Raw genomic sequence first — 26,904 nt, forward strand, 5'->3', positions numbered from 1 at the left:
GCACTGCCCAGGCTGCCCAGGGAATGGTGCCAAGGCTGCCAGAGCTGCAGGAGCTCCCAGGGCTGCTCAGGGTGGGGCTGTTGGGGTGGCTCTGCAGGGACTGCACTGATATTCCCTTTGGGTCCCTTCCCACTCAGGATTTTGGATGATTTTGGGGCTGCATTGTGCCTCATGCACTGCTGCCCTGAGCTCCCTCCAGATGTGCAATCCCTCCCATGGTCCATAACAGGCAAGGCTGCCCCTGCTCTGCCCAGCTTGTGGGATCACAGGGCTGGGAATAACTCACCTGTCATGTAAAAGGCTCCAGGATACACAGTGCTGGGAGGTTTTGAGGGAGTATATCCAGCTGGATCCCTGCTGTAGTCATCACCTGAGTTGGATGGATACACCTGTGGGGCAGGAAAGGGGTTCAAGAGAAGGCCTTGGTCAGTCCACAGCCCCACACCCTCACCATGGCTGCTCTCAACCCTGTGCAGCTTAAACTTCAAACCTCAAACTTCAGGTGATCAAACACCACCTCAGCCATGGCAACAGAGCAGCAATTTCAAGGGATGCAGGGACAGGACCCAGTGAATGGCTCCCACTGCCACAGGGCAGGGCTGGGTGGGAGATTGGGAATCAGGAATTGTTCCCTGGCAGGGTGGGCAGGCCCTGGCACAGGGTGCCCAGAGCAGCTGGGGCTGCCCCTGGATCCCTGGCAGTGCCCAAGGCCAGGTTGTGCAGGGCCTGGAGCACTCAGGGACAGTGGGAGGTGTCCCTGCCATGGCAGAGGTGGCACTGGATGGGATTTAAGGTCCCTTCCATCCCAAACCATCTGATGACCCAGGAGCTTTGCTTTGATTCATCCCACAGCAGATCTGAGGGGGAACTGGAGCAGCTCAGCCAAAGTCCTCAAAGGGCACAGCCCCACATGGAGCAGAGCAGGGGCCAGGGCACAGAGGACAGGGTACAGTGTTCCTTTCTGTTTGTTCCTGTCACCCTCCTTGGTCCCCAGAACCTGCCCAGCTCCAGCAGAAGTTTCGGCTCTGCTCCAGTTCCATTTTCCATGGTTATAACATTTTCTGGGTAACCACAAAAGCCACCACTGCTGCAGTGACCCCACACTGGGGGAACAGGCTGGGCAGTGCCAGTGGGCACCTGTGTCACCTTGGTACCCCCCTGTGCCAACCCTGCCCTGCGCCAGGCTCCTGAGCACAGCTCCCACTCAAAGCCCTCAGGAAAACTAGGCTGAGGGGAAACTGAGGCACGTGGGGCTGAGCAGCCCCTCACAGCCACTGTCACAGGGGAGGGACAAACCTCAGAGAGCCCTCACAGAGCTCTTGGGTCAGATTTCTGCAGCACTGCTCTGCTCTGTGATTTAACAGCACATTAAGCACAAGAAAAAGCTTTTCCTTCCCTTCTAAATTACCAAACCTATCCTAGAAAGCCCTGACCGAAAATCAGCTTCTGCCAGGACAAAAACAGACTTTTCTTTTTTTAAAGCAGAAATTCGACATGCAAAGAAACCGAAATGGCATTCAAAGAAACTGAAATAGCTCTCAGATGATGTGAGAACTTTTGTCACAGGTTATTTTAATCTCCTTTGATTCATTCTGAAACCGATAATCTTTTTTTTTTAATCCAGACGAAAGCAGAGGTGGGGCAGGGGCCAGGCCCTGCCTGACACACACAGTTCTCTTTGGGAAGGAAACTTGCCTGAGTTTCCTTTTCCCCACAGCCAGCTGCTCCCTTCCAGCCCTTGCCCTCACCAGTAAAAAGGGACAAAATTGATGGTGGGGAATAAAAGACACAATCAGAGAATCCTGAAGGTTGGAAGAGACCTTTAAGATCAAGTCCAAACATAAAAGCAGAAGCACCACCATGTTCACCATTAACCCATGTCCTCCAGTGCCACATCCACATGTTTTCTGAACAATTCCAAGGTGGTGACTCCACCATGGCCCTGGACAGCCTGTGCCAGGCTTCTTTTTGTTTAAAAAACAACCCCAAAGCGCCCCAGAAATCCAGCAAGGGTCAGTGGAGCTGGGGAAGGGTCTGGAGCCCCAGGAGAGGCTGAGGGAGCTGGGGAGGCTCAGCCTGGAGAAAAGGAGGCTCAGGGGGGACCTTGTGGCTCTGCACAGCTCCTGACAGGAGGGGACAGCCCAGGGAACAGGGACAGGAGGAGAGGGAACGGCCTCAGGGTGGGCCCGGGGAGGTTCAGATTGGAAATTAGGAAAATTTCTTCACAGGAAGTGTTGTGAAGCTTTGGAACAGACTTCCCAGGGTAGGAGTGGAGTCACCATCCCTGAAGTGTTCAAACAATGTGTGAATGTGGCACTTGGGGACACGGGTCAGCAGTGGCCTTGGCAGTGCTGGGGAACAGTTGGACTCTGCGACCCTCAGAGGGCTTTTCCAACCTTAATGACTCTGTGACTCTACAGAGAACTCGTAAAATAAAGACACAAAAAGAAGAGAGAGGGGGAAGGGCAAACCCTGACAGACACAGGCAGCTGCCCTTTGTCCCTTGCTCAAAACAGGGAATTCCAGGCCCGGGTCCCCGGGATGCTGCGGGTGCTGTGGGCAGAGGGAGCCCCGCGTGGCCTGGGGGGGTGGGGGAGGCACTGCAGGACGGGAATCCAGCAAATTGACTTTTGCTATAATTTGATTAAATAGCGGCAGCGGGCTGGGGAATGGAGTGCAGCACGTCTGAGAGCCCCGCGCCATCTGGCAGGGGCTGGCTCGGGGCCAGCGCCCGGCAGCTGCACCAACAGCCCAGCCAGGAGCCCAGCGAGAAAACAACGGCCAGAAAATGGCAGGGATGGAGGGAGCAGCGCTGCAAAGCAGGGAATTCACCTTGCTGCATGCCCACCCTGCTCCAGCACCCCTGGAACATCTCCTGCACGATCCTGCGGGGCCAAGCTTCAGCACACTCCTGGCCCTGACCCTGCTGATTGTTCCTTTTGCTGTCCAGCACTGGGGGGGCTGTGAAAAGCAAATTCAACCGAGAGCCATGTGTGGGCACGGTGGGGCTGGGCTGGGCGCTGCAGGCAGCTGGAAATCAGGGCCATTCCCCATTCCCCACTCCCCATTGCCCATTCCCCACTCCCCATTCCCAGCCCCTGGCCCCAGCCCCAGGCCAGCAGCCCCGGGACCTCCAGGTGAGGTCATTTCCTCCGGTGAACATTTGCCAGCGCGGCGAGAGCTGCTCTGAAAGCCCCAGCGCTGGGATCCGCAGCGCTCTGTGGTCTGGGGTTGTTTTTCCCTCCCTGTTTTTCTTGCTCAAATGCAGGAGCTGGGGTGGGACTTTGGGCAGACTGAGGCTAAACAGAGCAGTGACCAGACTGGGAATGCACAGCCTGAAACAGCTCCCAGGCACTGAACTCGCTGTGGCAACAAAATCCTGCAGGAACCAACTTGTACAGAATCCCTGCCCAGGTTCCTCTGGCACTGCAGCCGATGTGGGGCCACATCCAGCCCTGGATCCTGTGCCCAGACACAGCAGCCCCTGGCCAGGAGCTGGAGAGCGGCAGGGAGGCTCCAAGGGGCTCCATGCCCTGAGGGCAGCCCCAAGCCAGCACCTACTGAATAGAATCATGAAATGCTTTGGGTTCAGAGGGACCTCAAAGCCCATCCAGTGCCACCCTGCCATGGCAGGGACACCTCCCACTGTCCCAGGCTGCTCCAAGCCTGTCCAGCCTGGCCTTGGGCACTGCCAGGGATCCAGGGGCAGCCACAGCTGCTCTAGGCACCCTGTGCCAGGGCCTGCCCACCCTGCCAGGGAACAATTCCTGATTCCCAATCTCCCATCCAGCCCTGCCCTTTGACTCCTGGAGCCCCTTCAGGCCCTGCCAGGGGCTCTGAGGTGTCCCTGGAGCCTTCTCCTGTCCAGGTGAGCACCCCCAGCTCTCCCAGCCTGGTTCCAGAGCAGAGGGGCTCCAGCCCTGGGAGCAGCTCTGTGCCCTCCTTGGCACAGAAGCACTGAGCCCAGGGGCCCTGGGTTCCCAGCACAGCTCCTCTGTGCCCGTCCCTGCCTGGCATTGTTGCGCACACCCCCTGAACCCCTCTGGCTGCCCTTGGCATCACTCCCTGCTCACCCACCCTCCCTGAGCTCCTGCAGCCGCTGACCTCGGCGAGTTTTCAAAGCAGCTCGGGAATTAGAGATTAAAGCACTTCATTTGAATAAGATGCTGATTAACCTATTTATTTTGCACGGGGTCCAGCGATAACACGGGGCGGGCTCCTGCATGGGCGAGTCAGACAAGAAAGAGCCTTTGATCCGCTGCCTTTGAGGCCACTCCTGCCTCACACTTCTGCCGCTGCCTCGGCACAGATCTGTCTCCCCAGGTGTGGAAGTTCAAAAACAAACCGGGAAGCTGCAGCTCCCAGCACACGGAGGGTGAGGGAAAGAGGCAGAACCAGCCCCCGCTCTGAAAACTGCAGCTTTGGCATCAAGGGGCAGCTGAGGCAACAGCCAGGGCAGAGATTTAGTTTGGACGCTGGGGAAAAACTCCTTCCTGGCACAGGTTTCCCTGGATCCCTGGAAGTGTCCAAGACCAGGTGGATGGGGCTTTGAACACCCTGGGATAGTGGAGGTGCCCCTGGCCATGGCAGAGGTGGCACTGGATGAACTTTAATGTCCCTGCCAACCCAAACCATTCCATGATCCTATGAAAGGCTGGAGCGCAGGTGTCACTCACACACAGGGAAGGGGCTGAGCTGTGGCAAACACCAAGCAGCTCTTCCTGTGGGAATCAGGGCCCTCCAGGGCTCTGCCAGCAGGACGGGCCAAGCCCCAGCACTTTGAAATTCGAGGCCAATAAAGGCCATTTGTTGGGGCGATGTTTTCCCCACATGTCAACCGGGGCTTAAAGCTCCAAATTTCCCACAGAAATTCGAGGCAGTGACACAGATTGTGACTCAAGCAGGTTTTCCCTGTCAAAACACACACTCTTGGAGCTGGTTCTGCCTCACGTGGATCCACATGGATCCCCAGGTCTGTGAGCCCAAGCTGGCAAGGCCTCAGTGCCCTCCTCTCCCTCTGTCCTCCAGAACCAGCACCTCGGGGTCCAGTCCCAAGGGCAGAGCCTGTGGCAGGTTCCAGCTGCGCACCTAGGGAACGCCAGAGCAGGGATTTCCCCCAGGATGGGGCACAGACTGAGGGCACGTCTCCAGCACGGCCCGGAGCTGGGGACAGAGCCCAGTGGGACAGAGCGAACATTCCAGCCAGGAACGCAGCCCCGGCCCAGACAGCTCCCGTGCTCCTGCAGGAACCCCGCAGCCCGCTCCAATTAGCTTTCCTGGAGATCCCATTACTCGCAGCCACAAAGCCATTGTTCAGTCGGTTCCCCCGCAGCAGCCGCGGGAGCAGGGATATTCCTGCAGGCTGCTCAGCTTTCCTATAAAGCAGCGCACACCTGGAGCGGCCTCAGCTGCCGGCCCCAGCGCCAGCGCGAAACCCGAGCCCGCGGTGTCGCCTTTCAGCCGGACACGGCGGCGAACGCGGCACGGGCTCCACGGCTGCTTCCCCGGCTCTCATCGGCTCCTTCCCCAGCTCCCATCGCTTCCCCGAGCTCCCATCGCTGCCCCGAGCTCCCCATCGCTCCTTCCCCGAGCTCTCATCGCTTCCCCGAGCTCCCCATCGCTTCCCCGAGCTCCCATCGCTGCCCGGAGCTCCCCATCGCTTCCCTGAGCTGCCCATCGGCTCGTTCCCCAGCTCCCCATCGGCTCCTTCTCCGAGCTCTCATCGCTTCCCCGAGCTCCCCATCTCCTTCCCTGAGCTCCCATTGCTGCCCGAAGCTCCCCATCGCTTCCCCGGCTCTCATCGGCTCCTTTCCCAGCTCCTATCGCTTCCCCGAGCTCCCATCGCTTCCCCGAGCTCTCGTCGCTTCCCCGAGCTCTCGTCGCTTCCCCGAGCTCCCATCGCTGCCCCTTCTCCCCCACGGGAATTCCCTTCCCCATCCTGCTGCAATCCCAGCCCGGGAAGCATGCAGGGCATGCAGGGTCCTGGTTGCTGGCAGCTTTAGTTTGGGAGAAATCCTGCAAAGTTTGTGAATTTTTAGGCTTGACACCCCAGGGTCTGCCAGGGCACGTGGCCACAAGCTGAGGCCATTTTCCATGGGAAAAAGAAGTAATTTCCCCAGGCACTGGGTATCTATTGGAATGAAATACCCTATGTCATCACACTGCAACAGGTATCATCAGAGGTGGCATTTGGGATTTTAAGGGAACACTCAGTCCTAGTTTCTGCAAGCTTTAGCTTGGGAGAAATCAAGCAAAGTTTGCAAAGTTTTAAGTTGGTGTCCCAGTGTGGGCCAGTGTGAGTAGCCCCAAATGGAGGCCATTTTCCATGGGAAAAAGAATCATTTCCCCATGGTTTGGGTACCAGCTCAGAGGTGGTGCTTGGGGCTCTATCAGCAGGCAGGGTCATAGCTGCTGGCAGCTTTGATTTGGGAGAAATCCAGCAAAGTCTGCAATGTTGCCATCATCACCCCACTGCTGGCCAGTCTGGGGCTGCAGGCCCCAGCATTTTGGGGCACAGGGAGCAGGGATGGCTCCAGGGCAGAGAATGGAACACAGCGCTGCACTTACCGAGGAGGGGAGTCCAGGAGGCACCTTCCGAACCTTTTTGGGCTGTCCATCTGTCAGACAAGAGAGGATCTGAGTTTGCAAAGGTTAGAATGAAGGGAAATGAGCTGCAGCAAAAGTCTCAGGGGTTGGAAAATACAGCTACAGACAGGGCTGGGATCCCCAATGTCCCATGGCCCAGGAAGCACCAACAGTGAAAATGTCCAAGGCTGAGCCTCTCCAAATCTTGTCTGCTCCCTTTGGGGCAGGTTTCACACCCACACAGAGATCCCAGGACAGGAAGGGTTTGTTGGGAGAGACTGAGCCCATAAATATAATAACATTTAACGTTATAACCCCTCATTGGGGGTTTTTTTTGGAAACACTTTTAACTTGAAGTGGGTTTGTGGAGAGAGGATGCAGAAAGGGAACACATGCAGGGCTGGGCTGTATTTTCATTTGCTTCCTACACAGGGAGAGACTTGGGAAAGCTTCACTGCTGCAGGAGGCAGGGATGTGCTTCCCAGGGACAGACCCCAGCCCATCCCTCCAGTTCCAGCTCTGGAGGGGACACAGTGTCCTGGGGGAAGGGGACAGGTCAGGGAGGTGGTGAGGAAACATCCAGAAGTGGCTCAAGGGGAAGCACTGGCTAAATTTTTTTAAAATTATATTTTTCATAAGTATTATTTTTATAACTATTTTTTTCATAATTTTTTTCATCAATTTATAGAAATTTTTCATAATTAAGGAAAGCCCTGGCTGGGGGTGCTAACACAGCAACCTGCCAAGCCAGGGACTCTGCTGGGATGTTCCTCCAGAGCAGAAATTCATCCCACAGAATGCTAGAGAATCATTTTCCAGGCTCAAGTGGCAGCACCAGAGTAGGTGCCTTTTTCTGAAAAGCACTGAAAAGTGCACCCATCACTGGGTCACTTCTGGTTTCACTCGTTGGGGAAAGCCCAAAATAGCAGCAGGAAAGTGGCTCTGGTGGGTGCAGGGGAACTGTGACGAGAAACAGCAGTTCTGGGGAACTGGAGCTTGTGTTCCCTCTCAAGTTAAACTCACACCTGACCCCAGCCTTTATTCCCAGATCCATCCAGACATGGGCAAGCCCTGCTTGGGAGCAGCGGCGCGGGCAGGGAGAGCTCCTGGAGCAAACATTCCCTGATCCCAGGCACAGCTCCAGCCCCTGCTGCTGCCTCCCACACCCTGCTCTGACAGTCCTGCTGCTGCAGCTCCAGGAGAGCCACCAGGCACAGGAACAGCCTCCAGAGCAGCCCAGGGATTGCCAGGAAGGATCAGTGATGTGCAGTGTGGCTGGAGGTGTTTTTACAAGAACCTCAAGCCAGTGGCTGCTTTCAGCTAATCTGGCATTTTCCAGAAAGAGGGAAATTCTACCTGACTCTTTTTTGAGGTTAGATCTCTCTATACATATAAAAGAGATATTTATATGCATTCCTTCCCCAAAACAGAGCAAACACCAGATTCATGCCAGGGGCACACATGGCAACATCAGTCCCTCATTCCCAGCATCCATGCCCTCATTCCCCAGTGGCAGCTCTGAGCAGGGCACCTGCCCAGGTGGCATGGTGGCACCCAGGGGACACAGTCACTCACCTATGCTGCTCTCAGCACCTCTCCTGCGAGGATTGTTGGGGTAGGAAAAATACTGAGCCCCCCCTTTGCCCCCGGTGGGGGACAGCGTGCTGGGGCTGGCAATTCCCATCTCGCTGGGCAGGAAACCAGGCTGCAAACAAGCAGAGAGAAAAGCCCTTCCATGGAATCACACTGCAAAACGACTCACTGGGAGAGAACAGAGCTGCTTTGAGCCACCTTCACACCAATTCAGCTGAGGGGAAAAATAAACACGAGCCAAGGGGCCAGGAGGGAAAGAAAATCCGTAAATATGGGGGTGGAGGTGGGGGAATAGGTGTGGAGGAACAAAAGAGGCTTTCAGCTTGTGCCTTCCTGCTGGACCCCAGCAAGGAACCTCTGCAAACCAGGGATGCAAACCAGCAGGTGCCATGGTGGGGACACTGTGGTGCTACAGTCACCTTGTAGGTGCCATGGTGGGGGACATTGTGGTCCTATGGTCACTTTGCAGGTGCCATGGTAGGGACACTGTGGTCCCATGGTCACCTTGTAGGTGGGGGACACTGTGGTGCTACAGTCACCTTGTAGGTCCCATGGTGGGGACACTGTGATCCTACAGTTACCCTGTAGGTGCCATGGTGGGGGACACTGTAGTCCTACAGTCACCTTGTAGGTGCCATGGTGGGGGACATTGTGGTCCTATGGTCACTTTGCAGGTGCCATGGTAGGGACACTGTGGTCCCATGGTCACCTTGTAGGTGGGGGACACTGTGGTGCTACAGTCACCTTGTAGGTCCCATGGTGGGGACACTGTGATCCTACAGTTACCCTGTAGGTGCCATGGTGGGGGACACTGTAGTCCTACAGTCACCTTGTAGGTGCCATGGTGAGGGACATTGTGGTCCCATGGTCACCTTGCAGATGTCATGGTGAGGGACACTGGTCCCACAGCCACTTTGCAGGTGCCATGGTGGGGGACATAATGGTCCCACAGTTACCTTGTAAGTGCCATGGTGGGGGACACTGTGATCCTAGAGTCACCTTGATGGTGCCATGGTGGGGGACATTGTGGTCCCACAGTCACCTTGCAGGTGCCATGGTAGGACATGCATGGTGCCATGCTCACCTTGATGGTGCCATGCTCACCCTGATGTCCAGGAGGACAGCATGATCCCCATGTCACCAGCCCATGTTGTGGCCAGTGCTGTGGAATGTTGCTGCCACTGCTCAGGGTGGTTTTCTCCTGAGTTTTATCAGGGAAAAGCCAAATCCCTCTTTGTAAAGCCAGGAAACTCCTCCCTCTGTTTATCCCTGCTGACCTTGGGCATGCTGGGAAGCAGCAGAGCCAGAGCCCAGGGTGCTCCCTCCTGGGATGGAGCCTCTCCTCCAGCACTCTCACCTCAGGAGGAAGTTCAGTGTATTTACACGGAATTGCCCAGGGCTGCCAAAGGGCCCTCAAGTCCCAAAAGCTCAGCTTTGACCCATCTTCCGAGGGCAACACATGGAAATAAAGGAGGATTTCAGGCTTTTGAGAAACTGGAAAAAAACCCCTTTGCTTTCAAACTCTGTCTCCTCCAGAAAGGGGTCAGGGAGGGAAAGAGGAGCTCGTGTGTTCACAGCTGGTGACATTCCTGCAATCTGTTCCAGTGCTCAGGTTTCCTGTGCTCCGGAGCCGCTCTGAGCGCGGCCAAGGAAAGCACCCGGAGGGATCCCGGAGCTGCTCCTCCTGCAGGCAGGAGACACACTGGGACTTGGAGCCATTTCCCACAGAAAGGGCTTTTCTTCCCATTTCCTCTGCCTGGGGATGCCCCAGGAGATGGTTCAGGGTTAAACAAAGGGGAAATGCCCTGCCAGCTTTGCCCTACCAGAGCAGGGCATTTTTGGGGCAAGAACCTGATCCACATCCAGGGCATCTCCACCAGACAATTTTTCATCTTTTCAAAAACAAACAAAACAAAAAGGTCAACCCCCCTCACTCCCCCAAACCGGAGCCAGAAGCAACAACTGCTCTGGGGGCCACAGAGGCTCCATTGGCCTCCCCCCACCCCCACAAGGGGGTTTTGTCTCCTCTCCACCTCAAGTGGGATTTGCCACCCGATCCCCAGCCCTGTGCCCGCCTCTCCCGGGGCCTCTCCCGGCCATTTGCCCCCCCATTCCTGTTACCTTATATTCCCCCTCCTCCACAAAAGCCCAGCAAAACCATCACATCCAAAAGCAACACTTGGCACCGGGCCCGGTGTTCTTTGAGCAGCTTCAGTGGTAAATGAAATCCACTCTGGCACAGCCAGCACAGCTGCTCCAGCAAAGGAAACATCCTCACTTCAGAGAGGAGGAAATTATGACAAATTTGTGTAAAATTAAAACATGTAATATGTGTGTGTGTACATGGATAAAATAAAAGCTGTCCAGCCAAAAGCTCCTCCCTTGGCTCCGGTGCTGGGACTGCTTCCCCAGGCCAGGCCGGGCACTGAGGGGGCACTTGGAGCCACACATCAAAGGGAGGTGCTCACTCCTTCCTCCTTCCCAAACAGCTATTTCTGGATGCTGCTGGCAGCAGGGGAGGTTATCTCAGGGCTGCTCTGCTGTGTTCCAAGCTCACATTGACACCTCTGGTATTCCCCACAGGAAGCAGAGCTGTTCCCCCCAGCAAAGCCCTGGTTCACATGGGGTGACCCAGCAGGGCTGGGCTGTGTCTGCCAGAGGTGCCTCTGGTGTGCTGGGTCCCTTCCAGGGCTGTGGAGATCATGGAGTGCCAGGAGGATTTGTGATGGGAGAGACCTTAGAGCCCATCCAGTGCCACCCCTGCCATGGCAGGGACACCTCCCACTGTCCCAGGCTGCTCCCAGCCCTGCCCAGCCTGGCCTTGGCACTGCCAGGGATCCAGGGGCAGCCACAGCTGCTCTGGGAAATCCATTCCAGGGATGGATTCCACAATTCCTGATTCCCAATCTCCCACCCAGCCCTGCCCTGTGGCAGTGGGAGCCATTCCCTGTGTGCTGTCCCTGCAGGCCTTGTCCCCAGTCCCTCTGCAGCTCTCCTGGAGCCCCTTCAGGCCCCAAAAGGGGCTCTGAGGTGTCCCTGGAGCCTTCTCCTGTCCAGGTGAGCAGGCCCAGCTGTGCCAGGCTGGCTCAGAGCAGAGGGGCTCCAGCCCTGGCAGCATCTCCTCCAGCAGCTCCAGGTCCTGATGCTGCCCCAGGGCTGGGCAGAGCTCCTGCTGCAGGTCCTGCACCCACAGCCCCACCATAAAACCAAAGCTCCACCTGGCAGTCACTCAAATGATGCTGCAACACCACAGAAAGCCCCTCAGAGACCCTGCCCAGAACTGGGGCACTGGACACTGGCCAGGGAGGGGGAGATGCTGCTGGAGAGGGAGAGAGAAAGCCCAGGGCAGGCAGAGGAGGGGAAGGAGCCTCCTGGAATGCTCCCTGCCCATGCCCAGCCTGGCACAGGGAAAGGGAAAGGAACTGCTTGGATCTGACTGCTGGAACCCCCCAAAGGCAGCAAGGCTGGGCCAGGGCTGATCAAACACAAACCAGGAGTAACAACAACAAAATGAGCGAGGCTGAAGAAGATTGGGAAAGAAGTGAGAGCTACAACCAACATTTTCTAACCTCCTCTAACCTCCTCTGAGCCAGCAGCACACACCAGTATGAGCCCCCAACACTGCACAGAGGTTTTGGAGCAGAGCAGAGGCTTCCCAGGACCCCGTGCATAGAGATGAGATGGAAATCCAGGTTGGTTTCATTACCACACTCCCACTCTTGGGAGCCAGTAAATGAAGCAGAAAATCTCAGTGCATTTTATCATTACCTGGTTTAGTCCTGGCATCCCTGTGTCTCTTCCAAATGTGGAGTACGAGGCTCTTTCACTGCTCTTCCCTGCAGAAGGAGAAGAGACAAGACAAGGTTTGGGGTAAGAGGGAAGTGGAGGCATTTTTTTGACCCCAGGCTCCTGGACCCTGCCAAGGGACAAATCCTGTTCCCATGAAGCAGCTCATGTCCCATGAAAAGCTTGTGCTAAAGCAGGAGCTGCACTCAGTTCACAGAGAGCAGGTCCAAACCCACCAAAAGCCCAGAGCTGCAGTGGCACAGGGCAGTATTTGTGGCCATGCACACTGGCAGTGCCAGCCCCCAGCCAAAGGCTCCCTGCAGACACTGAGAGCTGGACCTGGCAGGGGCAGGGCTGAGCACACCAAGGGCCAGGACAGGGACAGACCCCAGGGAAATGCACTCCCAGCCAAGGAGAGCTGAGCTCCTGCTCTGCACAGGGCACTGGGCACCTTCTGCCCCTCTCCTGGGGGAGGCTCAGCTCCCCCAAACCTGCAGCTCCTCACAGCCAGCTGGGACCTGTGTGGGCACAGCCCTGTGCCTGCAGTGCCCCTGTGAAGTTACAGATCCCAAAAGGATTTGGGTTGGAAAGGACCCTGAAGCCCACCCAGTGCCACCCCTGCCATGGCAGGGACACCTCCCACTATTCCAGGTTACTCCAAGCTCCATCCAACCTGGCCTGGAACACTTTCAGGGATCCAGGGGCAGCCCCAGCTGCTCTGGGCACCCTGTGCCAGGGCCTGCCCACCCTGCCACGAACAATTCCTGCCCAAGATCCCATGCAGCCCTGCCCTCTGGCAGTGGGAGCCATTCCCTTTGTCCTGGCACCAGGATCAATGAGGGCTTCTCTCACAACCACCTCACCCTGCACACATGCAGCTGAAAATAAAGTTTTGAAGGGAAAAAAAAAAAAAAAAAACCAAAAAAAGGAGCCCAGATACCTGGTGGGATGTTCCCTGTCCAAAACATCCTGGCACTCTCCTGCCTCAAGGGCCCTGCCCTGGGGACAGCCTGCCCCCAGCCAGCAGCACCCAGGGGTGCCAGGGCAGCAAAGACACAGGGAAGGGAGAAGGGAATGGAAATGGTTCAGTGCTGTGCCTGCAGCAGCTGGAGGCACAACAGTGTCCTTTGGGATTCTCTCCATCCCTCTGAAGCACAACCAGACACTCTCCTAGTGGGGAAGAGGCACTGCACCAGCTCCTACCCCCAAACCCTTCCTGCAAAGGGGATCACACATCACATCCTGCCTCTGCTCTGGCTTAGTGAGCACAATGGGAGGGGCAGGATTTTGCCAATCTGCTTAGCCTAAAGCCAGCCCCAGGCCACTAAGATGCAGTTTAATGCACTGGGGCTGGCAGGACCCTCCCCACACCACTGAGAGGTTTGGGGAGCAGAGGAACAGGGGAGGGGAAGCAAAATGCCTCAAACCATCCCCCCTGAAGCACAGGGCCCAGAGAGCAGAGAATGCCAGAGTGCTTTGGGCTGAAAGGGATCTCAAAGCCCATCTCATTCCAGCCCCTTCCACCATCCCAGGGTGCTCCAAGCCCCTTCCAGCCTGGCCTTGGGCACTGCCAGGGATCCAGGGGCAGCCACAGCTGCTCTGGGGCTGGACTCATGGACCTGTGGGTCCCTCCCAGCTCAGGATATCCCAGGATTCTCTCATTCCTGGGCCAGATGGGAACAGAGAGGAGGCTGCTCATTGTGCAACCTAACCATGGAGGTCTTGAACTCAACCCAAAAATTTTAGAGTGGATTCCCCCAAGCCCCAGACCCCCATTCTTGCTGGGAAGGTGCTGGCACAGCTCAGGCTCCCCTCCCTCCCTGCAGTGACAGCAGGAGGCCCTGGGTGCTGCTGCCATTTCCTTTCAGAGGCTTAAACGTTAAGTAAACAAAGGTCACAATGTCAGAGGATGGATCTCCTAAATGACCTAATTTCTAAAAGAGCTTAAGAGCTCCATCCACTGCAGCAGCAGCCACGGGCACAAAGGACACAGCAGGTTGTGGCATCAGGCAGGTTCTGATTACTCCTAAAGCACAGGAAAAGCAGGGTAATGCCAGGGGGGGCTGGCTGGACAGCAGCAGCCAGGTCTCCCTCTGCTAACACACTGCAGCTTCCATGTGTGACTGCAGTGGGGAATCACAGAATCATGGAATTGTTTGGGTTGGAAGGACCTTAAAGCTCATCCAGTGCCACCCCTGTCATGGGCAGGGACACGTCCCACTGTCCAGGGTGCTCCAAACCCCATCCAGCAGCCTCTGCCATCACCAGAGAACTTTGGCTGAACCAGGGGGCTCCTGATGTGTGTGGGAAGCTGAAGGGACACTGAGGAATCCCCAGCCATGTGGTGTTTGACAGGGCAAGTGTCAGATCCAGCCCTGGGATGGGGCAGCCCTGGGTGCAGGGGCAGACTGGGGATGAGAGGCTGGAGAGCAGCGCCCTGGGAAGGGCCCTGGGGGTCCTGGTCAGTGCAGGTTGGATCTGAGTCACTGCTGGGTCCTGGCAGCCCCAAGGGCCCCCCTGTGCTGGGGGCACCAGGCCCAGGGAGGGATTGTCCCACTCTGCTCTGCCCTGGGGCAGCCTCAGCTCCAGTGCTGGGGGCACTCTGGGCACCACGAGATCAGAAGGAGCCAAAGCTGTTGGAGAGTGCCCAGAGGAGGCACACGGAGCTGGGGAAGGGCTGAGGAGCAGCTGAGGGCACTTGGCTCGTTCAGCTGCAGCCCAGGAGACTGAGGGGAGGCTCCTCGGGGGCTGCAGCTCCTCCCCAGGGCAGGCACAGGGGCAGGGGCTGAGCTCTGCTCTGGCACAGGGACAGGAGCCCAGCAAGGGCTGCAGCTGTGCCAGGCCTTGGCATGGAGCTCAGGGCAAGGTTCTGCCCCCCGAGGCTGCTGGGCACTGCCCAGGCTGCCCAGGGAATGGTGCCAAGGCTGCCAGAGCTGCAGGAGCTCCCAGGGCTGCTCAGGGTGTTGGGGTCTCCTGGTTAATGCCTGGGTGATCCCTGAGGGTCCCTCCCAGCTCAGGATATTCCAGGATTCTGTGAACCCAGTGCCAGCTCTGCACTGCCCCAAACTCACAAACTCCTCTGGATGTCTCTCATCCCTCACTCAGCATCTGCTGCACCCTTGGGTCTGTGGGTGCCCCATGGGATGGGGGACATTGGCAAAGAGAGGGCAGCTCCTGCACCCTCCATCATCACATAACAAGGGAAAAAAGCAGTAAAAACTCAGCACAAAAGATTTTACACTTAACTGTCTATGAAAAGAAGGCAGAAGGGAAAATGGCACCTTTCTGGATGGGAATGTACCTCAGCCTGCAGAAATTCAAAAGGTGCAGAGCTGGGCAAGGAAAGGCTGAGCTTGCCAGCAGAAGGAGCTGTTTCTGTGGGCATGCAGATGGCACAGGTGGCAATCCCAGACCCATCCTATCACCCCTTGGCAGCCACAGCCCAGGGCACCAACCAGGAAAGGGGGCAAAGTGTCAAAGGTGGTAAAGAAGGAGGCAAGGACCAGGATGGAGACACATCTCAGTAATGTGGGGAAAATCCCATCAGGAATCTCCCCAAACCCCACCTTGCTGCCAGCAGAATTACTGAAACCCTGCAGGTGGATGTGAAGGGATCCTGTGGGAGGAGGAGAAGACAGTGGGAATAAATCCCTCAGAGAGGAAAGGGGTTTCCTTTGGAAAGGAGGTGAAGCACAGTGGAGGCACCTCGAGCCAGTGCACCCACACACTGGCTGAGAGCATTCAGCATTTCCAGATCCTCCTGGCATCCCCTCCTGCCTCTCCCCTGCCATCTCCTGCCCCCATGTGCCTGTGCTGCCTCCAGCCCTGCCCGAGGAGCCTTTCCCAGCCTCCCTGCTCTCCCAGCATGTTCCCTCTTGCAGGCTCTGCCTCCCCCAGCCCTGCCTGCACCCAGGGCTTTTCCAGAGGAACCCCCCACGCTGCTTGTGCCTCTCCTCCAGTGCACATCTGCTTCTGAGCTTGAGGTGGAAAAACACAAACTGCTCTTCCCAGAGGTTCCCACCCACCCTGGCAGTGTCAGGGATTTGCTTTGGCACCCTGGATCAGGGCAGCATCTCACCTCCACTGCAGCAAACTGCTTTTAAATAATAATAAATCATGGCTTTGCCATTTCTCTCATAAACCACAGAATCACAGAACAGCCTGAGATATGGGGGTGGAGGGAAGGAACTCGCCTGAGCTGGAAGGGATCCACAGGATCACTGAAGTCCAACTCCTGGCCCTGCACTTGACAGGCCAAGAATAAAATATTTAAATGCTGCCTACAAGTTTTTCCAGCAGCCACTGGCAGAACCAGTGCCCCCACATCACCCCAGCCCCAGCAGAGCCACCACCCACCACGCACCTCCCCCAGCCCCACACTGCTAATTCCATTAGAATTCCATTACAATTCTGGCCTGGGGGAAAAGGGGAGGCAAAACACAGCCAGGGATTAAAAACAAGGAGGAAAAAAAAGAAGTTAAAAAAGCAGGAGCAGCGACCACCCCCTGATTAAACCCATTGTCCAGGAAGACCCCAATCTACAGGCACGGACAATACCCACCCGATTAGGAGCACTGCTCTGAAAGGCAGCTAATTACTAGAAATAATTACTAGAAAGAAATCTGTTATGGCTTATCAGTTTCCTTGCTGTTTAACCACCCCACTCCCCGCCTGTCCCTGCTGAAGATGAATGGTAAATTGTGAAATTGGTGACTTGGAAAAGCTCTCCTCACCCTCCTCATCCTCTGGGGCGAGCTGAGCTGGTTTGTCACTGGGACAGCCAGGGATGCTCCTGTCACCTGTCCCCACCCAGGCTGGGCAGCTCAGAACTCTCCAGGAGGTTCCCTGTGCTCCAGGAGCAGCACCAAAGGCTCAGAGCTGGGAAACTTGGAGGAGGGAGCAATGGAGGGCTCAGACATTGGTTTGGACCCACCCAGCCTGGAATGCTCCTCATTCAGAGCACTCAGGGTGTTTCCATTCAGGGGTTTAGAATCACAAAATCCTGGAATATCCTGAGTGGGAAGGGACCCTCAGGGATAATCAATTCAGCCCCATCCCTGCAGAGCCACCCCAACCCTGAGCACCCTGGGAGTGCTGGTTTGGGCTGGGAGAGACCTTAGGGACCACCCTGTTCCACCTTCCAGCAGCCCAGGCTGCTCAGAGCCCTGTCCAGCTCTGTCACCCTGGGCAGCAGCAGCCACTGAGAGTTCAGGTGACACCAGGAGTGACAGACACGACCCCACTGCCTGCACTGCCAGCACAGGCAGCTCCACACAGGCTCAGAGACTGGACAGACCACGGAATCCTGGAATGTGCTCAGTGGGGAGGGACCCTCAGGGATCACTGATCCCAGCTCTGTCCCTGCACAGCCACCCCAACAGCCCCACCCTGAGCAGCCCTGGGAGCTCCTGCAGCTCTGGCAGCCTTGGCACCATTCCCTGGGCAGCCTGGGCAGTGCCCAGCAGCCTCGGGGGGCAGAACCTTGCCCTGAGCTCCATGCCAAGGCCTGGCACAGCTGCAGCCCTTGCTGGGCTCCTGTCCCTGTGCCAGAGCAGAGCTCAGCCCCTGCCCCTGTGCCTGCCCTGGGGAGGAGCTGCAGCCCCCGAGGAGCCTCCCCTCAGTCTCCTGGGCTGCAGCTGAACGAGCCAAGTGCCCTCAGCTGCTCCTCAGCCCTTCCCCAGCTCCGTGTGCCTCCTCTGGGCACTTTCTAATTTATTTTCTTATTCTTTTGACAAATTTAGGTTATTCCATCCAGTGCAACACAGCCCAGAGGTCCCTGCCCAGTCCATCCTGATTTTCCCCATCACCTGTGGAGCTGAAGTTGTGGCTGAGGGCAGGAACTGAAGGTTCCCCTCACACTGTGCCTTTAGTGAGAGCAGGAGGGGCAGCACCCAGAGCCTATGGGACCCTGGCTGGGGGGAGCATCTCCCCCAGGAGCTGTGTCAGTGCAGCCCCTCTCAGCTCTGTGCAGAAGGTGCCTCCTGAAGCCAAGCTCCCATTGTGCTCCACGCTCATCCAAAGAGCTCAAACTCAACAGCTGAACAGAAATCTGTGCTTTTCCTTCCAAACTGCCTTTGGCTCAGGTGTGCACCCTGTGATCCACAAGGTCACCACCCCAGGACTGGGCTGGATGGGGTGAGGAGCAGTGACCATCCCTCCCTGGGGCCACTGCAGGGAACAGCAGGGATTAAATCAGAGCTTTGTGCCCCAGGGGCTGAGCAGCCCCTTCCTCACTGCCCCTGGGAGGGGACCCTGGGCAGGGGAGGTGACACCCAAGGGCCCAACCAGGACAGGAGCAAAGGGCAGGGCTGCAGCCTGTGGGGTTTCAGGGATGTGCTGGCAGTGTCCTGCTCCCCTCAAACCCACACCTGCTTTCCTTCTCTCCTGGGCCAGGCAGATCCCTCCAGCCCTGCCTGTCCCATGGAGTTTGCTGCTCGTGGGGTTTGTGACACAGCTCCCAGCACAGAAATCTGGAAGGACAGAAATCTGGCTGGACACACTCCACTGCTCCCTTACCCCTGCAGCCTCCCAGTTCCTGTCCTTGCTCCCTGCTCCTGTCAGACCAGTCTGAGTGTGACAGGATTTGTGCAGGAGGGTGAGCACTGCCTGTACCTGGGATCCCCCTCGGGCTTGGAAAGGTTCCTTCCCCTGCACAGATCCCCAAGGGACACCCAAACGTTGTCCCCAACAGCACAAGGGGGGGAAGGGGAGGGAGAGCTCACAGCGAGCCCCAAGCCCTGACCCAGGCCAGGAGGGGCCAACGTGTGGCTGCTCCTGGCCCAGCACAGCCCTGCTCTGCTCCTCCCCTCTGCCTCTACATCCACAGGGGGGGTTTTGTGTTGGGGGATTTTCTGTTTCAAACAGGATTCCCTTTTCTTACCCCTTCCTTCTCACCACGAGCAAGCCCTGCCTCAGCCCTGCTCCTTCCACATGTGCTGGAGCACTTTAACCACCCCTGCGTGGGCAAAGGTGGGGAGGACTAACCCCAATTCCTGACCTAATGCCATTAGAGCTCTCTAAGCCCTCCAGGAGGGATATTTTCTGCTCTTAATCTCCCCTCCCACCCTGAGCTGGCAGAGGTGACTGGGTGAATGGTCACACACAGCAGGATCACCATCCCTGAGCTCCCCATGCTGCCTGCCTGGAGCTGGGCATGAGGGGCCACACCAGGCTGCTGGAGCCTGGCAGGATGTGGTCAGAGGCCCCTCCAAACCCCACGGCAGCACAGGGAGCAGCCCCAGCTCTCTGGGGAGTGACACAGCCCCTTGCACGTCACAGTCACCCAGGGGGTTTGGCTGGAGGTGACCATGGTGGGATCATCTGGTGCCACCTCCCCACATGAGCAGGGTCATCCCAAATCCTTAATAAATCCTTAACAATAAACAACTTCCATCCCTAATTCCCAGCTCCCAGGGGCACACTCAGCCCATCCTGGGGGACATTGACCTGGAGGGGGCACCCCTGCCTTGGGGCGCTACCACAGAGCAGGGAAACATAACCACACGCATGAAACAGCTGGCACAGCTGGCACAGCTGGCACTGATGGAACCTCTGGGTGCCACCTCCCTGGAGCAGGCCCAGCACAGGGAATGCTGTCCCAGCACTCACCCACGAGTCCAGCTCCCAGGAACGGGGACGAGGAGATGCTGTTGTGGGATGGCAGCTCCCGGTGCTCGCCGTAGTGGGGGCCTTCACCATAGCTCTGCTGGGACAACAGGGGACAGTCACACACAGCAGGGGACAAAACACGAGGCTGACAGGGCCCAGCCTCCCCCAGGAAGGGCAAAGCCTTGTGAAAAGGGCATGGGAAGGATTTTATCCACATGCCAAGGGAGAGCTGGGCACTGCAGAGGCTGCTGGGAGGGGACATGGCAAGAGGGGACATGGAACCACTTTGGCCCATGCTGGCAGCTCTTTGGCACCCACCAGGTAAAATCCAGGCAGCCCCTCCCTGAACCAGGGGGGTGAAGGGGAAAGGAAAAGGCCGGATAAATATAAATGTATATTTTTAGATATATTTATATAAATATATAAATTCTATATATACAAATGAGAGTTGACAGCACAGCCCCAGCTCTGCTGCTGATGGGAGGGGAGGGCAAGGTGCCATTGCAAAAATGAATCACACAAAGCCATTAAAACAAAAATTACACAATTTCCATGAAGTTTGTGGCATTTCTCTCTTCCCATACTCAGGCCCCAGTCATGAGTGTTGCAACCTCAACTCCTTCCCTGCAAAACCTTCCCAAGGTCTCCATCCCCACCAGGGGTGCCACGGCCAGACAATGGGGTGGATTGCAGGGATTCCCTCCTCAGGTTCCCAAAGTCTTGTGGGGTGGATGCTCAGGAAGCTTTGCCATCAGATGAGATCCCTCCACCCACCCATCTGTGTCTCCTTTGGGTCCCCTCTCCCCACACCAACACTGGGTGCAGGGAGGGAGATGCCTGAGCAGCCACAGGAGCCCATCCTAGTGCAGGGCTGGGAGGAGGAACCTCAAGGCAGCAAAGCCTGGGGAGATGGGGATGGGGAAAACCCCAGAGAGTTCACAGAACCCATGTCCAAAGTGGGTCAGAAAAGCTGCTGCAGGGTTAGACCTGGCTCTGGAAGGCCTGGGAAGGGCCCTGTTTTGTTTTGGTTGGAGTTTGGTGCTTGTGCTTTGTCCTTACCCTGCCTTGGTCAAACGTGGAGCTGTTTTGATCTGCCGTTCCCCAGGAACCTGATCCCGGCCTTTCATCCAAGCCTAGTGAAAAACAGGAAGAACAAAGGTTACTCTTTGCTTTATCAGCAAAGCCTCAAAGGTGTTCTCGTAAAATTAACTCTTCCTTCTACAAACAACACAATATTTTCATTAATAAACCACTTCCACTTGGCGTGACCCAGCCTCCCCTCTGCCTCCTCACCTTCCCACTCCCACTGGGAGTTATTCCACAAACTTCAAAGCACATCCCACCACAGCCTGGAAATGGTTCAAAACATGGGCCAGTGGGAAGAGGAGAAACAAGTATTTTAACTCCTTTATTCCAGAGAGCACCCACGAACCTCCTTCCCCCAGAGAGCAGCAGTGGAAGAGACTGAACTATAAATCAAAACCACATTGCATCCACCTGGATGCTCCAGCAGGACTTGAATTTTGCCCATGGTGGTGCAAGATTGTGGGCCAAGCTCTATTCAACCTGAGCAGAGTGAAGGAGTGCCCAAAGGTGGGAATTGCTGGGGGTCCAACATTACAGAGTCACCTGTCTGGGGGTGCCCTTTCAGCCCCCCAAGGTCCCCCTGAGGAAGTGGGACCATCAGAGCACACCCCCAGCCCTCTCAGCTCCAGCCCTGCCCAGAGGATCCTCAGCACAAAGGGATCCAGCAGAGGAGCAGGCAGGAGGTTCTGCAATGTTCCTGCACAGGCTGTGGTGGAGCTGAGCTCCTTTCATCCCCTGCCAAGGCCAGGCAGGCGGCACCTCCTGGGCAGGCAGAGAGCAGGGCATGGGCTGGGCTGGGAGGGAGCTCAAAGCCCACCCAGTGCCACCCCTGCCATGGCAGGGACACCTCCCACTGTCCCAGGCTGCTCCCAGCCCTGCCCAGCCTGGCCTTGGGCACTGCCAGGGATCCAGGGGCAGCCCCAGCTGCTCTGGGAAATCCATTCCAGGGATGGATTCCACAATTCCTGATTCCCAATCTCCCACCCAGCCCTGCCCTGTGGCAGTGGGAGCCATTCCCTGTGTCCTGTCCCTGCAGGCCTTGTCCCCAGTCCCTCTGCAGCTCTCCTGGAGCCCCTTCAGTGAGCTGGGAATGTCCACCATGACACAAAACCCTTGGGATGTTGCATCAGCACAGCTCCCACAGTTCCAGCTGATACCAAACCACACAGAAGGAACCTTCTGGAAAAAACCTCGACCTGACTCAGCTGCAGGATCTCTGACTGTGCTGGTCCATCTCCTGCTCCAGTGGGTGACCAGGGGCTGGGGAGCAGCAGTTGGTGTTCAAAGGGGGCAAATCCAGGGATTTGGGAGGGGCTGGGCAGGATGGGGGCATCCATCATCTTTTGAGGTGCTGCACAAACACTGTGCACTCTGCTGGGTAGGACAGAAGAAATCCCAGATGTGCAGAAGGCTGAGAGTGAGGGTGGCCCAACCACGGACACCTCCCAACCCAAGGACAGCCCTGTCCCCAGCAGGGGCACACTGCAGTGACACCAGACCCTCCAGCAGCAGCACCAGGGCCCTGTGGCTCTCTGGGGACCCGTCCTGTGCTGGTTCTTCCAAAGGGGGTGGCACCTCCAGGTGCCCCAGGATGCCCTTGTGGGAGCAGGAGCTGAGTGGCAGCAAGGACAGGGGGGCAGGGGGTCAGGGCTCACTCCCATTTTGCTTGGCAAAGCTGATTATTATGGCAAACATGCCTCAGATTTGTCTCCTCCGCTCCCCTCACTGTTCATTTAACCAGAAACTTCTTTCAAATTACATCCTTCTATTTCTGTGCCTTTGTGTTAATCATTTCCCCAGAGAATTGGTGTTTAATTGCTGTCTAATTTGCATAATTATGCATATTAATCTCCACACCTAATGAATATTCATAATTCTCATTTAGATTTTGTTTTCTAATCAAAAATTTCCAATGTGATTACTGTGCAGAGCAGGGATAAGCCTCTAATAATACCTTGGATACTAGGGAGAATTACTGCCAATTCTCCCACCTCCTACTTCCTAGAATAAACTTTTGCTTTGCTAATGTGTTTTTCCAAAGCAATTCATCTGCAATCCCTGCAAACCCTGGCGAGGCAGGAGGCAGAAATGCTCCTTTGAGTCATTTTGCTGTCACGGGTGATTTTAAAGCTCCCCAAGGCTCGGGGAGAAGACATGAGCAGCATCAGCAGCCTTGGACGTGGTTGGAAAAATGGTCCAAGGGAAAAATGGTCCCTTCTGGCTGCAAGGACAAGAACTGCAGCAGCACAGTGCCCATGAGGAACACCAGGAGCCTCAGAGACAGAGGGGAAGCCAAGGAATGGGGGTCCAGCCCCTCACACCCACCCCTGGGGGTCCTGAGAGCAGAGCAGCATTCCCAGGCTGGAATATCCCTGGAGAGGATGCTCAGGGGCTCTGGAGGGGGATAGGGGGCTTGGAAGATCAGGGAAATTTTCCTCAGGTTGTGGAGTCTTCCTCCCTTGAATGTCCCTTCAGATATTCTCTTGAGTTATGCCAAAACAGCCTGGACACAACCATGTGCCCTGTGGGATGAGCCACTGTGGTCCTTCCAACCTCCTCCATTTTGGGATTTTGTGTCAAAATTCCTGAAAAATAAAAGTGAGCCTTGCCTGGCTCCCCAAGGAGGGAAGGAGAGGAGACAGAGAGAGGCACAGGCTGAGGGTGAGGGTCACACATCCCCTCCACAAGGACACAGCCCTGGCACCTGGAGCTGCTGCACCCTGTGGTGGCACCAGCATGGCAGAGCCTGGAGAGGGGCAAACCCCTGAGTGCTCCAACTGCAGAGCATGAGCCACTCATCCAGAGCAAGGACAGCTCCCCAACCCTCCCTGGCCCCTCTGTCACCCCAAATGGGGTCACAGCAAACCAACCCTTCCTTTCAGGGAGAAATTCCTCCCTGGCAGGGTGGGCAGGCCTTGGCACAGGTGCCCAGAGCAGCTGGGGCTGCCCCTGGATCCCTGGCAGTGCCCAAGGCCAGGCTGGACAGGGCTGGGAGCAGCCTGGGACAGTGAAGGTGTCCCTGCCATGGCAGGGGTGGCACTGGGTGGGCTTTAGGGTTCCTTTCAACCCAAACCATTCTGGGATTCTACAATCTCCAAGGAAACCCAAAAGGTTTTTTACACCCTCCAGGGGTACAAAAGCCTCCAGTTCCTGTGGCTGCCAAGGTGAAGTGTGATTCCACTCTCTCACAAAAGCAGCAAGAGCATCCCAAGGTTCTGGAAGCTCCTCTGAAGGTGCCCATGCCAGCTCTGTCTGATGTCTCCTGGAAAATAAAGTCTTGCACCTTCCCCAAGCTGCAGTTACTGGCTTGAAAAGTGACAGCAAAAAATCTCCCTATTTTCAGCACCTGCAGGTGTTGTAGGAATTCAGGGATTTCTGGGATGAAGCCAGGAAAAAGCAGACTGCCCTCTTTCAACGTCTGGCATCTGTCCTACATTCCCTGCCAGCCCACTCTCCCCTCCCTTCGTGTTCCTGAGGATCTGCAGCTTGGCACAAATGCCCTCAGCCAGCCCTGCAAAGCCAGGGTGTGCCCTGGGCAGGTGTGTCTGGAACAGCTCCCATCAGCAGGGTTTGCTCACTCACTCACACAGCCCCTGAGCAGGGTCACCCCAAACAGCCCCACACCCTGGGAGCAGCCAGGATGGACATGAGGAAGAGGAAGGGGGGGAAGAACACGGCTCAGCAGCCCCAGGGCTCAGCCAAGGGCACCCCAGCAGCTGTAGAGGTGACCCAGGTGCCCAGGAAGGCTCAGAGGCCCCTTGGGGCACCTGGAATGTGTTTGCTGCCTCTGGGCACTGCCCAGGAGCTGCCCCAGGTGAGATGGAGATCCCCTGAGAACCTTCTGGGCCTCAACTGCTCCATGCTTGTGGACACTCTGCTGCCTTAAAACACCCCCAGGGCTGGCAAAAACCCCCATAAATCCAAGTCACCAAAGAGAGATCATGGCCAAAGGGACACAGAGATGCTGCAAAGAGCCCCTCTGCTCTGAGCCAGCCTGGCACAGCTGGGCCTGCTCACCTGGACAGGAGAAGGCTCCAGGGACACCTCAGAGCCCCTTTTGGGGCCTGAAGGGGCTCCAGGAGAGCTGCAGAGGGACTGGGGACAAGGCCTGCAGGGACAGGACACAGGGAATGGCTCCCACTGCCACAGGGCAGGGCTGGGTGGGAGATTGGGAATCAGGAATTGTGGAATCCATCCCTGGAATGGATTTCCCAGAGCAGCTGGGGCTGCCCCTGGATCCCTGGCAGTGCCCAAGGCCAGGCTGGACAGGGCTGGGAGCAGCCTGGGACAGTGGGAGGTGTCCCTGCCATGGCAGGGGTGGCACTGGATGGGATTTAAGGTCTTTCCCAACCCAAACCTTTCTGGGATTTTGTGATTTTGAAAACTCCCATGGCACTGAGCCGAATTCTGTCTGCACAGGGAAGCTCCATTGTGGCAGGATTTGGCTTTGCCACCTTTCCAGTGCTCTGCCACCCTGAGGTGTGTGAGTTTTGGAGACACCCACGTGCCCATGCTGCTGGCAGGAGCCAAGCTGATTTTAAAATACCCCCATTTCCCAGCTCCCCAAGTTGAGGCACACTTTCCAATTGAGAAACGACAAAAATAGGAGCTACCTCCTCTCGCCATTAATACAGTTATTAAACTGAGTACAGATTAATTGTGCATTTTAATAACCCTCAGCATGAATATTCATAACACATTTCTTGCTCATGTTCTAATTAAAACATACTAATAGAATAAGATGTAGCTGTCAGACAGTCATTTTTTTTTTCCTCACGGTTTTCCTGCCACAGCCAAGAAGAGCTGATAGACAAGAGCTGTCCTAAGCTTCAGCAGGGATAAAAATAATTTAACCACATTTAGGCTCAGAAAAAGCATCCTTAGTGCAGCAATGAACCCTAATAAAGGCTATGGATGAGTGTCCAGTGACACAGAGCCAGGACAGCTGTTCCCACCCAGGAGGAACAGAACACTTTGGACACACAAGTCCAACAAGAAACACAGCAGAGTGACAGGAAAGGGACCTGTTTTACCTAAAGGAGACAGATTTACCTCAGATAATGGGAGGAAATTCTCCCTGGCAGGATGGGCAGGGCCTGGCACAGGGTGGCTGCCCCTGGATCCCTGGCAGTGCCCAGTGCCAGGCTGGGCATTGGGGCTGGGAGCACCAGGAGGGACTGAGGGAGCTGGGGGGGCTCAGCCTGGAGAAAAGGAGGCTCAGGGTTCAGCCCCAGTTGTGTCTCAGCCTGTCTCCATAGGAAAGGTTCTCCAGCCCTAAGATCAACTTAGTGGCCTCCTCTGGAGCCTCTGAGACAAGAATCAAGAATGTGTTGGGGAAAAAAGGAACTTTTTAGGATGACTTTTTAGGACAGAGGGAATGGCTCCCATTGCCACAGGGCAGGGCTGGGTGGGAGATTGGGAATCAGGAATTGTGGAATCCATCCCTGGAATGGATTTCCCAGAGCAGCTGGGGCTGCCCCTGGATCCCTGGCAGTGCCCAAGGCCAGGCTGGGCAGGGCTGGGAGCAGCCTGGGACAGTGGGAGGTGTCCCTGCCATGGCAGGGGTGGCACTGGATGGGCTTTAGGGTTCCTCCTCCACCCCAAACTATTCCAGGGTTCTATGTAAAAGCATTAAAAGGGGGCAGGGTTTTGTGATCCATCCCACATCCCACATCCTTCCAGCTGCCCTGGAGAGGCTGCCCCGGTTTCAACAACCAGAGCCCCCAAACCCACCTGGGCACAGGGGCTGGTCCTTGAGCTCTGAGCTCTGAACCCCAATCTGAGCACTTGGAGATGGTGTGGGGGGAATATGGCTCTGGAGGCAGCTCTGACCACCTGGACACAGCCAAGGACCCCCCAACCTTTGTGTGAATGGGGCAGGGTGAGGAGTTGGACTCAGTGGTGCTTGTGTGCCCCTCCCAGCTCAGGACATTCCAGGAGTCTCTCAAAGGTCTTCTGAACAAGCTCAATCCCCAGCAACTGCCTTGCTCAAAGCAAAGCTCAAGGGGTGTGCAGCCATCTCCCTGGATCCAGAGGACATGCAGGGATGGACAATGGCATGTTGTGCTCCTGAACCCTCTCAGATACCATCTGTAAAGCAAATACAGAGTTTTTGCTCTTAAATCCTGTGCTAAGGGATACCCCGAGGAGAACATGCAGTGCTGGAAAGCTGCAGTGCTGCAGGCTCCAATCATGGAATGGTTGGGTGGGAAGGGACCTCAGAGCCCACCCAGTGCCACCCCTGCC

The 26,904-nt window shown here is 56.5% G+C and overlaps 1 protein-coding gene across 11 annotated transcripts in view; it reads right to left on the reverse strand.

Moving 5' to 3' along the window:
- Nucleotides 1-26,904, reverse strand: part of TCF3 (transcription factor 3) — a 77,388-nt gene that overhangs the window by 13,242 nt on the left and 37,242 nt on the right. For 7 of the 11 annotated variants that reach the window (XM_063160835.1, XM_063160834.1, XM_063160832.1 and 4 more), the window contains exons 4-9: nt 20,632-20,705; nt 19,573-19,669; nt 11,947-12,014; nt 8,161-8,290; nt 6,568-6,617; nt 287-389 (exon numbers count right to left, since the gene is read on the reverse strand). In XM_063160835.1, the coding sequence (XP_063016905.1) occupies nt 287-389; nt 6,568-6,617; nt 8,161-8,290; nt 11,947-12,014; nt 19,573-19,669; nt 20,632-20,705 (522 nt within the window). The remainder of the gene's footprint in view (nt 1-286; nt 390-6,567; nt 6,618-8,160; nt 8,291-11,946; nt 12,015-19,572; nt 19,670-20,631; nt 20,706-26,904) is intronic. The other 4 variants (XM_063160838.1, XM_063160837.1, XM_063160839.1 and 1 more) reach the window with 1 other exon arrangement.

The sequence above is a fragment of the Melospiza melodia genome, chromosome 7 (assembly GCF_035770615.1).
Source record: "Melospiza melodia melodia isolate bMelMel2 chromosome 7, bMelMel2.pri, whole genome shotgun sequence".
NCBI classification, from domain to species: domain Eukaryota; kingdom Metazoa; phylum Chordata; class Aves; order Passeriformes; family Passerellidae; genus Melospiza; species Melospiza melodia.